Genomic DNA, 15,951 nt, shown 5'->3' with positions numbered 1-15,951 from the left:
ATCATAATTGAAAAATGCAGCAATTACGAATAAATGACAAATTATACATTAAAAAAACTCTAATAAAAAACTGTTTGTCACCTCAGGATGACCTGCCCCGTGTGAAGGTGGAGATTGACGCCATGAAGAACCTGAGTCATCAGCACGTCTGTCGTCTCTACCAGGTCATAGAGACCTCAACCCAGATCTTCATGGTGCTGGAGGTGCGCACGCATACACAGAGACCGTTTGTGAGTATGACATTGTTATGTTCAGTAATTTTGCATCTTTCTTTACCCTCTCAGTACTGTCCAGGTGGGGAGTTGTTTGACTACATCATAGCAAAGGACCGTCTGTCTGAGGAGGAGACCAGGGTGTTTTTCAGACAGATTGTGTCTGCGATGGCTTACGTCCACAGCCAGGGCTACGCACACAGGGACCTCAAACCGGTAAAAACAGCTACTGCATGTGAAAGAGTGGCCGAAAGAAACTACAACAAAATGTGTCTGCTTGTCTGTGACTGCATACTGATCTGAATGTCTGCTGCAATGCTTGTCTTGAACTTTAGGAAAACCTGTTGATTGATGAAAACCACAACTTGAAGCTCATAGACTTTGGATTATGTGCCAAACCTAAGGTACAACACCACATTCCCTGTCTCATTGTGTTTGTAACAAAAGTATTAAAGGACCAGTGTGTAACAATTAGGGGGATCTATTGACAGAAATGGAATATAATATTAATACGTATGTATTCATTAGTGTATAATCACCTGAAAATAAGAATTGTTGTGTTTTTGTTAGCTTAGAATGAGCCGTTTGAATCTACATAGGGAGCCGGTTCTCTCCACGGAGTCCGCCATGTTGCTTCGCCATGTGTCTACATTAGCCCAGAACGGACAAACTGTTAACACTGTTAACTTTTCCTGCTTGGGCCGGAGTTGAGAACTTTCACACTCCCATTGCCGCCACTCTCTCTCTCTCTCTTGCTTCACCACTCTTTTCCCATGTACACACACACTCTACGTACTGGCTCTGCTCCAACTGGCTCTAGATGCTGCCATTCACGTTTTGCGTCGGCCACCGTAGCTCTCCAACTTGCTTGGCACACGGGAGAGGATTCAGTTGGTTGCAATCTCCTCACCTCACCGCTAGATACTGCCAGATCCTACACACTGGACCTTTAAGCCTGTTAGCTGTTTGTCATTCTAGTAATGAGAAAGGAAAAGAAAAACATAAACATCTTTTTGGGTGGAGGCAAATCTATTCGGTTGTTCCCACGAATATGTTTTACGTTGTGAAACACTGTATTTGGCCATTCACAGTCTACATTGAAGCTGATGCCCAAACACAAGTGTTTACATGAGTGCCTTTAAACATGTGGTTATCTGTCTCCTAGGGAGGTTTGGGTTATGAGCTGATGACGTGTTGTGGGAGCCCTGCGTACGCTGCTCCTGAACTCATCCAGGGAAGAGCATATATTGGTTCAGAGGTGAGAGATGCATGCTGTTATGATTTTGTTATGTCTACAACTTTTAAGGACCACCGGGGGGTTGCGATTTCAAGATTTGCCCTTATTTAAACCCACCAAACTTGCATTTGTTTCCCCACTAAAAGTCATGATTGCCAGCCTGTTCCACAATTCTGCTTCTTCATGGTGTGCTGCTCATATTCGCTGGTGCATGACTCAGTGCAACTGAGCTGTGAAATCCTGACTGTAAAGCTGAAATACTGCTGTGTGACGTGTAACCTCCAGGCTGATGTGTGGAGTATGGGAGTGCTGCTGTTCGCTCTGCTCTGTGGATACCTGCCCTTTGATGACGACAACTGCATGGTCCTCTACAGGAAGATTACAGTAAGAGCACTGACATTTTCCCAGCTGGTTAATATTTCTGACATTTAACTATTTGAAATTAAGAAGAAGTGTAGTTTTATTGTATTTATGTTTTAGTTTATTATCTGACTTGTGAAAAATATTGGATACTGGTGTTCCAAAATTGCTCATAAAAATGTGTACATTTCCTACAATCCTTCCTGAAGGGACCCCTTTTCTGTCGTTGAGTAAACTGACGACCCCTGACTAAGTGACACATTTTATGAATATCTTATATTATATTCAATGCATAACAGTAACAGTACAGAACAACTGATAAACTGTACAATTAACCCAAATAAATGCAATAACTGCAGGAACACGTTTATGTAAAGTGAGCGATTTGGATGAATTTTGAGCAGATTATTTCTTGTGAATATTGTATCAGAGATGAGTTTTCCTGTTATGTTCAGGGAACTTTTAATACAATTCTGTCTGTATTATGCATTTTTTTTTCATTTCTAACCAACACAGATACTTAAAAGGCTTATTTTGTTTGGCCGTTTTAACTGCATACTTTTCCAAGGCAGGCCTAGGCTGTTTGGCAGAGAGGGATTGCTCTGGGAATATAACTTGTGTTCAGATCTTCAACATGCCTTTCTCCTGTTTATATCTTAAAAAACAATCCAAACTTTAAAAATAACACTTTAATTTAGTTTTCTTCACAGAAATAAATGAAATGCTGAGATATAGGCCAACTGTAATTAAAAAAAACATTGTCTTATTCCCCTTCAAATCAAGAAGGACTCACGACTCCCCGTGAAGCTTTGGCGACCCCTAGTGGGGGTTGGGACCCCCAGGTTGGGAACCAGTGGTCTATGGAATATCTAAAGTCAAATCCCAATACCAGAGAACCCTTATGTTTGTTTCTGTTTCCAGTGTATTAATGTGTGTTTTTGTGCGTCTTTTATCTCTTCAGAGAGGTAAATATGATAACCCCGAGTGGCTGTCTCCAGGTAGTGTCCTCCTCCTCAACCAGATGATGCAGGTACATAATAATAATAATCACACTCTCTCCTTTTCACTTTTTAGCTATTTTACAGAAATGTCACTCCATACATTACCATACTCTCATCTCACAACACTGGAACTCATCAACACACATCGTCGCATCAACTTGCCGTAATAGAAGAGTAGAAGGAATTTTGAATTCACATATTTGAAGTATAATTTTATTTATTTGTATGATATTTTAGACATGCTGTAGATTGTTGGATGTGTAGTCTCCTGCATACTTAGTTGTAGTTTCCATATGTGTCCTCTAGGTGGAACCCAAGCGGCGTCTTACTGTTCGACAGCTGCTGGACCATCCCTGGGCGATGCTAGACTACAACATCCCCGTGGAGTGGCATAGCAGGCAGCCGGTACACACACACACACACACACACACACACACACACACACACACACACACATATTAATACACGAAAACACTGCATTACAGAAACAGACATAAACATATAAACAGAACATCATAATAGCTTTTCATTGTTTATACGGCAGTATGCTGCCTGTTTTACTTCAGCATGTTTCTTTTGATTTCAAACTGAAAATTTGAACCCTTTTCTGAGGGTTTTTCCAATTTCTCTAAAAACAATTCCATAATCCTTAATATGAATATTATTGTTTGAGAATTGTTGTTTTAATGCTCACATTTTTAAAAAAAGTTTAAAAAAGGGAGTATCTGTCTTGGATTTTGTGTGAACATACTTGGTCTGTTTTGTAGCTCGGTCACATCGATGAGGACTGTATCACTGAGATGGCTGTCAACATGAAGCGGTCGAGGTGGAGCACCACAGCGCTGGTCAATGAGGTGTGTGCGTGTTTGTACTCACATTTGAGTGTTGATGTTTATGAAGCTGCTCAGTTCATCATCAGTCTTGGACGGTGACCTCACAATATCTGCATATTTTAATTATTTTTGCACCCCTTGTGTTCTGTGCAAACATCATATTTTACATGCTTTCTATTTGATATGCAGTCTAACACATGTTAACTCCTACAGTGGCAGTATGACCAAACCACAGCCACCTACCTGCTGCTGCTGTCAAAGAAGCAGAGGGGCAAACCTGTCCGCCTGCGCCCTGAACCAACAGCCTGCGAGGAATCCTGCTCTCCACTGCACCAGGGACTACAGGTCAGACTCGGTACCACAACTCCCAAAATGCTTTGTTCTTTTTTTGGGCTACTGACTGTCTTCATGACTCTACCCTGAACCTTGCGTACTTACTGTTTCCCCATTACCAAGTGTTGTGGATCTTTTTGTCTTGTTGTTTCATTTTCATGTATTTTCTCTTTTGCTTTCAGTCAAGGGATGCACTTCACTACAGCGAGGATGAAGACGCCGTGATCGTGGGTTCTCTGGACTTTGGCTCAGATTACATTGATGATTGCCCGTGGGTTTCAGTCCCAAAGTATACACCGCAGGGTGTCAGAGGTCAGCCAGATGGAGCCGCAAACAACAAAGACACGGTATGTGTATGTTTTTGTTGTTTTCCATGTCCTTACTTATTAAAGCTTCAGTAGGCAATAATTTGCTGCCGTTATTGGGCAAAAATTCCATAATAACCTTTCAGCATTTTGTAAATCAAGTGTTCTGAGTGAAAACTAGACCTCTGCACCTCCTCATGGCTCTGTTTTCAGGCTTTAAAAAAAATCTATGTCGGTGACGGAAAACTTTGATCAATCACAAGTTATTTCAGAAAGAGAGCGTTCCTATTGGCTGTGCTCCGGTTGGTGGGCGGTGCTTGATATTTCCTCAACATGGCTGCTGGGTCACAAACTTTCTCATTTCACAGCTAAACAGTTCACTACAAGATGATTCTGAAAACATTTGAGGCGAGAATTTCTACCTACTGCAGCTTTAAGTTTGGATTAGAAACCTTGTTAGCTGCGATGGTGAAGAGCTATGACTCTTATCTTCCAGAGAAATCTACTCATACCACGTTTGTCTTCTTTATATTCCTAAAGAGACTGGCATCTCCACCAATGGAGAAAAGGTGTGCTTACAGCCCGACCCAAGAGAGAGGGCGAACGCCACAGCACCGCCAGGAGAGGAGGGACAGAAACCAAGAACAAACCAGTGAGAACAAGGAGAATATTGCTGTTCAGGAGAAAGACGTTGAAATATTTGCGTTGCCTCCTCCTCGAACTCCCGCGTCCAGTAAGAAGAATCCCCGGCACCACAAGAACGTGTTGACCACGCCCAATCAAAACGTCAAAACCAAACCAGTCACACCTAAAGGTAAGAGGAGTCTCCTGTCTACTCAACCCATGGCAGTAATGAAGTACAGACAACACACTGTTTCAGTTCATCATGCAGTTTATTTGTACACTGTAATTGTTTTTTGTTCCAAACGAGGGCTTGAAGTACAATCTCTATTAGATTATTTGCATTAGCCAACTGCCCCTCTCCACATTGCGCTCTTTCATTTATCTGTCCCTCGCTCAGTCTTCCTGCGGCTCTCATAATAACAAGTGCCACGTCCACATGCCGCACATTTGCAAGTAAATTGTCTTCTGGTAATAAACTCATTTATTGGGCCTGTTTTTTTTTATCCCAAAGCCTCTCATATTTCTATGATTTAGCTGTCATTACTGAAACCACTGAAAGTGGACACTCATTCACATACACACTTATTATCACTGTCAACTCAAAGGTGAGGTTATTATCAGGAAGCTAATTTTATTCACTTATCTATAAATGAAGGACACTAATATGAATGGAGAATCATTAAAGTCTTAATTATTTGTCAGAATGAATTCTCTGCTCAGACGTCCGGCCTCATTAGTTTCCTCTATAAACTCTGCTAACGCGCTGCAGCTGACCTGTTTGGTGTTAAACCCTCTGAATCTGGCTCGGTCCTGCTCTCTTTACAGCCTCCTGTTCTCTCAGCTTGGTGTACAATGCAGACATGCTGCCTCTGACAAACTTGTACATACACACACACACACACACATACCGTGGTCTGTGTGTGTCTGTCCCTAGGCGTGTGCTGTGACAGGTGTAGCTGTCTCTTTCCTCTGCTCACCGTCCCACGTGGGCTGTAGTGACATGTGTTCTCTTGCCACTAAAGCCTAGCCCTCTCTTTTTGTGTGTATGTGTGTGTGTCGGGCCTCTGTGTCTCTGTGCCTTTGTGTTCACAACTCCAATGACAAAGCCAGCCAGTTCCATACATAAGAGCAAAGGGCTATACCGGTCAGTTTCTCATCTAACCCCTATCCAGGTTTCCCCTTTTATTTCCTCCTAAGACACTTTGAGGTTCGAAAAAACGATCTAATTCCATTATTGTCTGGACAGTATCATATTTGTTGGATCAGCTTTTATTTCGTTTTTATTGAAGCAAAACTGTTTAGTGTTTTTCTGTGGTTGCACCATTCCATCAAATAGAAATATGTTGTCAATGTGTTGTACAGCATTTTGGCAGGGTCTTGAGCAACTAGCTTTTTAATTATCCAACCAAAAAACCCAGCCCAGTGTTGCCAATGAAGGTAGCTAACACCACTAGCTCCAAAAGTCCCTGAATCTAGAGAGAAAGTCGCCAAGTCGGCAACACTGTCGCGTCAGGTCTCCCTCCAAAGCTACTCCCCCACTGTTATCATTACAAACATAAACAGCTTGTGGAAGACTCCGGTGAGGGTGCACGGGCAGAGTGTGTGCAGGCAGGCAGGCAGGTAGCCCGTCCAATCATTACATTGCGGCCGAATTAAATGATTGGACAGTCTTACAATCCTGCAACAGCCACAAATACAGGATTTTGATTTTCTTTTTTTTTGTCAGAGCATTTGATTTATTGATTGCTGTCGGGATGTAATGAGAATTTTAACTAATATAACAAAAAAAAAATGTTCTAAAATCTTAACCAACCCTACCTTTACTTATTGATTAATCTGCCGATCATAAGTTAATCGTTTGGTTTATAAAGCATTAGAAAAACAAAAACACTGCCCGTTCAATTTAGAGCCCAATGTGACCTCATCTAATGTCTCGTTTTGTCTGATCAACAGTCAAATTAATTGTTGCAACTCTAAGTTCTGCTGGTTTGGCTGCAAAGCAAGAGTATCAGGGCTGCCCCCTCTTAGTCGGTAATCAGTCGTTTTGATCTTCGTCAACTAAGATTTCTGAATGAATTATTTCTAAGAAGCTTATGAGCACATCTCTGATAAACACAACATTTAAAGTGGTGCTTTTGTGTGAATCCTTGTGGGGAAACTCAGTTTTACAGATCTGTTCATTAAATTTGATTAGTCAAAAAAATCATAATCGATAAAGAATTTGTTTAGTCGAGGACAGCCCTAGAGTGTATGTAATGACTGAGGCAGCGGGGTGTAAGGGGTTAACGTGTCTATCTTCACTTTTTTTAACCAAAGTGTCTATTCCTGTGTGTGTTTTGTAGGAGGAGTCAGTGCCTCTAAAGAGCACATCAAGAAGAGAGCAGTAGAGTTCAAGGAGCTTGCAAACGTTGAAATACTGCCCTTCAGTCCTGAGCGAAGGTGAGTGGAGGCTCTGAGGTGAAAGAGAGGGAGTAGGGGAAACTGTTTTAGCAGCTGAACGGGATAAATATGGACAATGATGCCGTTTCTGTCCTAATGCTGAAATGTAAACCTGTGATCTGGTTGAAGGGTTTGGTAAGAGCAGTTTGATCAAATGACCAGCCACTAAATGTGAGACCCTGTTTGCTCTCCAGATCTCGTTCGTTGGACATGGCCGTTACAGAAGACAGCGGGGGGAAGAAGAAGAGAGGAGGAAAGGTATTCGGCTCCCTGGAGAGAGGCCTGGATAAGATGATCACCATGCTCACTCCCAGCAAGAGACGAGCCCTGCGTGACGGTCCGCGCAAGATCAAGGTATAAAGCGTGCACGAGTCACACACCTAGTTCTGCGGCACAACTTATTGTGTTGTACTCATCACATCATGTTTTCCTTGTCTTTTCCGTTAGGCGCAGTACAACGTTACTCTGACCAGTCAGACCAACCCAGACCAGGTCCTTAACCAGATCCTCTCCATCCTGCCGGAGAGAAAAGTCGATTTCACACAGAAAGGGTAAGAAGTCGATATGTCTTACTGATCAGACGGCCCAGTCTTTGATCCAATCCTAACATCGCCTTCTTCACCTTTCACCTTCACCTTAGGTATACCCTAAAGTGTCGGACGTGGGGCGACTTTGGGAAGGTAACCATGGCGTTTGAGCTGGAGGTATGCCTGCTGCACAGGCCGGAGGTCGTTGGGATCCATCGCCAGAGGCTGAAGGGAGACGCCTGGGTCTACAAGCACCTGGTGGAAGAAATCCTCTCCTCATCCAAGATCTAAATAATGCACTTTCCCAACAATGTCACTTCCAAGTCGATGGACGCCGGCCTCTCTGTGTCCAAGAATAAATGATGTCTGATTAGCGATTGATGCACAGATTCAGACACATGATGAAGTCTTAGCGCATTAATGATTAGTCCTTCATTATTCATAGTGAATAATTAAAATTGTCCTTAGGCCAGCCTGCAATCCCCAGAGTACATGTTACATTAAATGTATGAGCTTTACATGTCAGGATCCTGTACAGCGTATCTTGTTTTATGTAGAGTATTGCTATAATTATGAAGCTGAATAGGATCTCTGTCAGCCCTCTTGAGATGAATGTGAGTGTGTATGAAATGTAACACTATTTACGGTATACCTTCTGGCTGCTTATTACCATATATATGTCTCGTTGTTATTCTCCCCTGTAGCTGTAATTTACTGTCATTAATGTACATGTTTACAATTCTTCCATCATGGCGTGTTTACACGGTTCTCTTGTGTGAAGTGTCAGCTTTTATTTCTTTATGGTGCTTGTCTAGTTTTTATTGTCTGTCGCATTTTGTCTGTAACATTTCTACTGACATAAAAAGATCAAAATAAATGGTTTCTAGTAAATGTATATGCCTTTTTATGGAGACAGATGATCAAGATTAATTTATCTACTTCCTTGACGTCAAATGTTTTTTGTTTAATTCACTCAGCGGTTTGATGGAGCAGCGGTGTGTTTTACACCCTGTCATCATCCTTCTGTTCGTCTTCTGGTCGCCACTCCTCTTTGGTACAGAGATTGATAGCGATAGTTTAGCTTAGTGACAGCATTTCTTAACTCATATTTAATAAAATAAGTGGTGTCAAATGTCTACAGTGTTTAGATACTTTGGGTTTGAAAGCACACGTCTTGCACTCACATGTTGAATACAGACAGCTAAAACAGTGTTTTCACTGTTTTTATCCAAAAGTAATGCACATACCTGGAATATTAGCAAATATTCAGATGTTCTGTGTTCTCAAGTAAATTTATAACCACAGTGAAAGATAATGATTTAGCTCTGATGCTCAAAATGGAGGATGATCATGGTTATGGCAGAAATGGCTGTAGGAGCGTGATTGTTATGACTGACTGAATGACTAAATAATGATGATAATTGCCGGCAACATCTGAACAGAGTGAAATAGAGTCTAAAGAGCTCCCCTCCCCTCCCTGTTCCAAGACAAGATGCCACTTCATAACCGTGCTGCAGCTGATTGGCATTTATTTGTGGCAGGTTCTCCTTGGCGTCTCAGCGGGGAGGGGAAGGGTAACGATGGGTGGAGGTGATGATAAGGGGGGTTTAACCTTAATGGAGTCTGTGAGAGGGTGGGGGGTGGGAGGGATTATAATTTAAGACAGAGGTGAAGGTTGGAGTTGGAGAGATACAAAAAAAAAACACACACCCTCCTCAGCCCATATCCTCCATAATTATTCCAGTGGTGGTAATGACTCCTGCTGGGCTGAGGTTGGAGGATCAGAGCTTTGTGTGTGTGGTGTGGACAACAGCTGGAGTAAAACCCAGCTGTCACCTTTCTCACATATAATAGAGACTCTCCCTTTATTTCTGGGCTTTCCACATCGTCTCCAGCCACTACATGAGTCAGATTCCTCTCACCTTTTTGCATTCTTTCCGGTTTCTGTTAAAGATACAGTGTGTAGTATTTTGCGACATCCAGCGGTGTGGTTGCAGATTGCAACCAACTGAGTACCCCTCTGCTCTGCTGACACTACTTTAGGAGCAACAGAAGTCAGACGGCAGCTGGCGGTACCACGGTTTCACGAGCAAGTCGGAGAACTACGGTGGTCTTCAGGTAATGTAAAAACCAGTGGGCAACTCCAGGGTCTGTAAAGTGAAGCCAATGCGGAAGTGCCTTGAACTTGCATTCTTTCTAATAGCCAGCAGGGGGCGACTCCTCTGGTTGCAAAAAGAAGTCAGATTGTATAGAAGTCTATGAGAAAATGATCCTACTGCTCACTTGATTTATTTCCTCAGTGAACATTGTAAACATGAGTTTATGGTCTCAATCACTAGTTTCAAGTCTTCTTCAATACAGCATGATATTCATTTAGTAAATTATGGTCCCATTTAGAGTCAAATAGACCATAAAGCAGGGGATGCTTTAGGGCGTGGCTACCTTATGATTGACAAGTCGCTACCACGGTGTTGTCCACTTTTCTGGGAGTTGTCTACGTTTTTGTCTTGAGACTTTAACCCTTTCACTGTACTTACTTAGCCTCTCGTGTCATTTCTGGTTGCAAATAACCAAAATGCCGAACTGGAGGCTTCAGAACGGCAGTCCACAAACCAATGGGTGACGTCATGATGACTACGTTCACTTCTTATATACAGTCTATCTAGAGCCTGTGTTTGGTATGTCCGATCTGTGCTACTGTAGAAACATGGCGGAGCAGCATGGCAGTGAAGAGGACCTGCTCCCTAATGTAGAAATGAAGGGCTCCTTCTAAGGTAACGAAAACACAACAATATTAGTTTCAGGTGATTATACACTAATGAAAACATAGTTGTGAATATTATATTCCATTTCTGCTAATAGATCCTCTGAAATGTTACACACTGTTCCTTTAAATATTTTGCTTCTACATCATAAATTTGGTGCTTATTGTTTCATTTATTTCAACATCTCAATGTCTGCAGGAGTAATGGGGCAGGTAGATGAATCATGGTTTCCTCTGCTAATCATAATAAGGTGCATGAAGTGATTCTTGTCATTGACCCTCCATTCAAACAGGGGGAGCTGCAATCCCTATTGTCATGTTGTGAAGTTGAGTCCATGCTTGTTGGAACACCAGAACAAGAGAGCATGTATGTCTGGCACTCCTGAAGAGGATTAATGTATTTAAGCTGAGAAACTTTGCAGAATGTAGAGCAGTATGTATAGTATCAGCAGCAGAGTGAGCTGACACACAGTTTGGAAACAGTGTTAGGTAAGTAAGGTTAGAACTTGCTGGTGAATGTTAGAGAACAGATTAGAGCAGATTTGTGTTCACTTTGTTTTGTTTGTCCTTTTTCAGGCTTGTGAGTGTGTAAAGACGTGCAGCAGAAATGAGGCTCCTGCTGACAATTGCTCTCGTTCTCCTTTTCCTATGTGAGTTTATGTTTTTTGAGAAGTGCTGTTACACTGATACGCTCCAATAATTTTGCTTGCTGTTTTTCTGAGGCAGCTGCATGCATGACACATCCATTTCTTTTTGTTCCTCTGACTGTATTTCTGTCTATTGCTCATTGTTTTTCAGGGCTTCTCAAGGCTCAGATGTCTAATGACACCCTGCATGGAAATCCTTGTGAGGTAGGTTGATGAAAATAGATGAACAAAGTAGTTTAGGCCTACATGTACTGTAGACCTTTTCAAACTTGACAACATAAGGATTCTACATGGGCCCCTTTGTATGTCCTTTTGCAATGTTTGTTAATGCAGCAGCTGACAGGAAGTAATGTTGGACCAAAGCTGTTGCCCTGGCAACAGAATGGCAATGAAAAGCTCAGTAATATAGTGGTTCCCAACTTGGGGATAAATTTGAGGGGTCAAAAGATGGATAAGCAGGCCTCAAAAAAACATTCAAGCCCTGGTTTAGCCGACTGGTTACAGTGTCATACCCCTCTTTCTGCCCATGGTTGCAGTCGAAAAGTCTTTTTTCGTTAGGAAGGTTCCTAAGGGAGTGAAATGACCCAGCAGTATCTAACTGGTAACCGTGATGAGAGCTGTTTGAATCCTCTAAATGCTAAGGAAAGGTGCTTCAATGCTTCCTTTCTTATCTCCTTTAGTATAGGATACACTGGACCATCCTTTACCAAAAGAAATAGAAGATAATGCCGCCCCACAATTCCTTGCGGTTGCAACTTTTAAAGCGACGCACCGTTCGGCCGTTCATGAAAACAAACGATATGCCTATCTTGCATAATATTTTCATACAGTCATATACTAATTGGGATTCATGTTGATAAATATGAGTGGACAGTGATAACCATTTCGTTTCACTTTTTTTCTATTTATTTACAAATCAATACATCAAATTTGACTATTTCACGAACTGCTGTGTGACTGGGCTGTTCTGCTAAATAAGGTTAATTTAAAACCTTAAAAATAAGTAGTAAAATCTTAAAATTAATCTGGAAACGGACAGGAAGCCAGCGGACGGAGGCCAAAACTGGTGATATGTGATCATGTTTTCTTTTTCCAGTGAGGAGACGAGCTGCTGCATTTTGTACTAACTGCAAATGTCAAAGAGATGACCGTTCTATACCCACAAACAAAGAATTACAGTAGTCTCACCGTGAGGTACTAAAAGCAAGGGTAACTTTCTCGAGATCTTTGGGAGACGGAGAGGTCTTTACCTCGGCTAAAAGTCTTAACTGGAAAAAGCTGGTTTTGACAACTGAGCTAATTTGTTGTGTGAGTGTTGGACTTGTTCCATAGCTGTTTCCTTTTTTATCAACTTTATCATAATGTCCACTTTGCATTTGTCCTTTTATAGGCTGTATCCACGAGCGAGGCAGCAGTGTCTCTCCTCTTGTCCCCTCTGTCTCTGTACTCCTGGCTGGCGTCCACGCTGCTCAGACTCGTCCTGTCCGTCCCGGCTCTCGTCCTCAGCTCCCTGCATCACTCCCTGCTGCTGCTCCTGGCCTGGCCTTGTTGTGTTGCCGCCGTCTGCGTCTCTATGCTGCTAACTTGTCTCCGTGTTGCCCTCTACCTGCTTCACCTGGCCCTGGTGGTCGGGGTGGTGGCCATTTTGACCATCCCGCAGCACAAAATGGTTGACGGGGACGCCACCGATGAGAGACTTTTGTACCAGCAGAAGACACCGGAGAGCGTCACACTAAACCCAGACTGAGGATGTTTGCCCGTAGACTGTAAAATGATCTCATTGTGTGTTTCTTCCAGTAAAAAATCCACCTCAATTTGTTCGGACCTGCTTTTACCTTCATTTATTTAATGAACTACAACTGCAGTTACACTGATTTTGTGTTTTAAATTGGCTTCGGTACACTCTGTAGGAAGCAACAGGAAAAGAAAAAGCACTGATTAGTGTTCGTCCTCGTGACCTAAATGAGGGTGAAAATATATCTGCTAGTTGCTACTTAAACAAACAGCCTACAGTTGTCCACTTATCTATCTCTCTCGTTTTCTCCCTCCTCGTCTTTAAATGTGGCCCCCCAATTATCTGCGGATTGTTGTGCTGTTTTCTTATCATCTGCAGATGTTATCATTAGACACGTCTGTCAAATGGAGATGAGCGGATAAGAGAAAAAGGCAGAGGAATGAGAAGAGAATATTTTCTGCATTCATTGTGAGTTTAGATGTGTGTGTGTGTTTGTGCAGCGCAGGGCATGCAAACCACATTCCTGAAAAACACTAATAAAGGGAGTTAACAGGGAGAGAAACTACATGTGGTATAGGCGTCGAGCCAAGGCGGCGAATGCTTGGCCAACCAGTAAACAGCGCGTGCTGACACGCTGTGGCTCTCGGATCTCAGGGAAGCATTAAGAATTGCTTGGAAAAAAAACAATTTTATCAAAACTATTAACACTCCAGCCGAAGGGTGTAGCCACATAACGTAATGGGTGAACTTTCCGCGCTGTTGTGAATGTGTGTGTGTGTGAGAGAGAGAGACAGACAGAGAGACAGAAGGGAAATGAGGCTGGATCATAGAGATTTATTACATGGCCGTGGCATCCTAATTAGCATAAAGACTGGACCGGCCCACTCAAGCAGAGAATTAAAAACCTTAATTGTGCTGTCAGCCTTCCTCTGTCTTTCTCACTGTTGACTCTACTTCGTCTCCTCCTCGCCCTCTCCTCTCGCCGCTTATGAAGTAGCCTCCGTCCGTGCTGTTTAATTGTTGGTGATAAATGGGAAGCGGGATGTTTGTAATTGTCTCCGAGACGGGGAGAGGACGACGGTGATCTTCTGGAGGAAGGGCAGGGAGCGTTTTCCTATTTGAAAAGAGGAGAGCGAGGAGGCCATTTATCAAATGTTTGTTTGAAGGAGGGAAATTAGTTTGGCAGACACAGGCGAGGAAGCGTTAGTGGGGTTTGATCCCAGGCCAGACTGAGGGGGGCCAAAGTTTCCAAGTATGATGCAACGTTCACATCATACGGGATGGATGGTAGAGAAAGTTCCTTTGTTTAAGACTTGTCAATATTCTCGTTATCAGACAAGTTGCGTTAACGAAATTAGTGGCGTTAAAACAAATTTGAGTTTACAAGTTATCGCATTAGTTTTGACAGCCCTAGTCATCAGATGTCTGTAAGTTGAATCACAAGACAAAGACTAGAATAAAATAAGAAAAAGATGTGTACTACTGCCATCACTCTTTGATTTAGGTGACCCCTGGGAAATGCAGTCCAAAAACACCACAGCAAAGACCAACAGCAACAATCCCTCGGGGATACCTTCTGTATATTAGCAGACATTAGTACATTTATTTATATAAAAAATGCCACCAAAACTTAATGTGTTAGCTCAACTAGGCTGCTAATGTCTTAAGGGCCAACAGAATAATCAGCATGAAGAGGGGAAGAGGAAGACGAGGAGCAAGGAGCGCAGCAGTGAAAGGTTTCTCAGGAGGAGGAGGAGGAGGAGGAGGAGGAAGTGTTTTGCGAGGGTCAGTCCTGTTTGTGCGTCTCTGCTGTCAAAGCCTCTCCTGCAGCAGCAGACGAGGTTAAGACTTAAGAGGCCAGCCCCTCTTCACACTGCCTCTCCCTCAGCACTGACAGCTCACACACACTCACACACACACACACACACACACACACACACACACACACGTAGACAGCAGTACACCCAACATGCTTCGTCTTAAACTTTCCACTTTACCCCAATCCTCCTACCTCCTTTTTAACCTATCTGCCCTTCCTCTCGATCTCTTCTTCTCTGTCTCCTGCTCTCCCTTTTCTTCAGTTTCTCTCATTGTTTTTCTGTTTCTATCTTTCTTCTCCTCTCTCTCTCTCTCTCTCTCTCTAATTGGTCTCCGCTAGGTTAGCTTAGACAGGCCTATTCATCATAGCACTACCCTCAGAGACAAACCCTCAGGGAGCGAGGGGGAGATAGACGGAGTCAGACGGGAGGGCGAGAGGGTCCGCTGCTTGTCAACCCACTCCTCTCCTCCTCTTTTTTTCCCCTCCTTTTCTCTCTTTTCTCTGCTCAGTTCATAGATGTCAGTTTTGCCGAGGGAAGAGGGGGTGAGGGAGGTAAGGAGAGGGAGGGAGGCAGGGAATGTAGACACATTAGTTAGGCTATTAGTTCAACAAGCTGCTTCCATGCCTGTCAATGGTCCGACATCCACACACAGACAGACATGTACACATACACACACACACACCCTACTCACGTCTGACATTTGTTACATGTAGTATCTGTGTGAGAGGGTGATTGTGAGTGACGGGCCGAGAGGGGGGAAAAAACTTTACATGGAACTACGTGTCTCGTCATTTCTGGTGCCCGGGGGGCCTTAATGAGTGAAACACAGCACATAAGCACTCTGAACAAGCCTCGCTCATCTTTACCACTGTCACTGTGTAATGCATCTCTGTGACTTCACTGTGTGAACATGGACTCTGCCGTAAAGGGCAATGAGAGGCATGTAACGGCTCATTCTGTGAAGTCCAAATGTCTTGTGTGATAAGGTCAAACCACAGTTTTTCACTGTAAGAGTTTCTCCTAGTTTGATGAGCAAACAGTCGGACCAGCAGAGGACTGGTTTCCTTCTCTCTGACGCTGTGTATTTAAAAAAAGACTTGCATGCACAGTAATG

The 15,951-nt window shown here is 43.0% G+C and overlaps 1 protein-coding gene across 2 annotated transcripts in view; it reads left to right on the top strand.

Annotated features, from left to right (window-relative positions):
• Window positions 1-8,762, top strand: part of melk (maternal embryonic leucine zipper kinase) — a 10,737-nt gene extending 1,975 nt beyond the window's left edge. The window contains exons 4-18 of one of the 2 annotated variants that reach the window (XM_074630157.1): window positions 87-203; window positions 285-428; window positions 548-616; window positions 1,378-1,470; window positions 1,735-1,833; window positions 2,771-2,839; window positions 3,117-3,215; window positions 3,578-3,664; window positions 3,857-3,988; window positions 4,159-4,323; window positions 4,822-5,095; window positions 7,248-7,344; window positions 7,539-7,698; window positions 7,792-7,895; window positions 7,985-8,762. In XM_074630157.1, coding sequence (XP_074486258.1) covers window positions 87-203; window positions 285-428; window positions 548-616; window positions 1,378-1,470; window positions 1,735-1,833; window positions 2,771-2,839; window positions 3,117-3,215; window positions 3,578-3,664; window positions 3,857-3,988; window positions 4,159-4,323; window positions 4,822-5,095; window positions 7,248-7,344; window positions 7,539-7,698; window positions 7,792-7,895; window positions 7,985-8,162 — 1,887 coding nt within the window. In that variant the 3' untranslated portion in view covers window positions 8,163-8,762. Of the gene's footprint in view, window positions 1-86; window positions 204-284; window positions 429-547; window positions 617-1,377; window positions 1,471-1,734; window positions 1,834-2,770; window positions 2,840-3,116; window positions 3,216-3,577; window positions 3,665-3,856; window positions 3,989-4,158; window positions 4,324-4,821; window positions 5,105-7,247; window positions 7,345-7,538; window positions 7,699-7,791; window positions 7,896-7,984 lie in introns of both variants that reach the window. The other variant, XM_074630156.1, reaches the window with a different exon arrangement.
• The last annotated feature ends 7,189 nt before the right edge of the window (window positions 8,763-15,951 follow it).

This window comes from Sebastes fasciatus, chromosome 3 (genome assembly GCF_043250625.1).
Source record: "Sebastes fasciatus isolate fSebFas1 chromosome 3, fSebFas1.pri, whole genome shotgun sequence".
Classification (NCBI taxonomy): Eukaryota; Metazoa; Chordata; class Actinopteri; order Perciformes; family Sebastidae; genus Sebastes; species Sebastes fasciatus.
The sequence above is the reverse complement of the archived record's forward strand: the minus strand, read 5'-3'. Positions and strand labels throughout refer to the sequence as shown.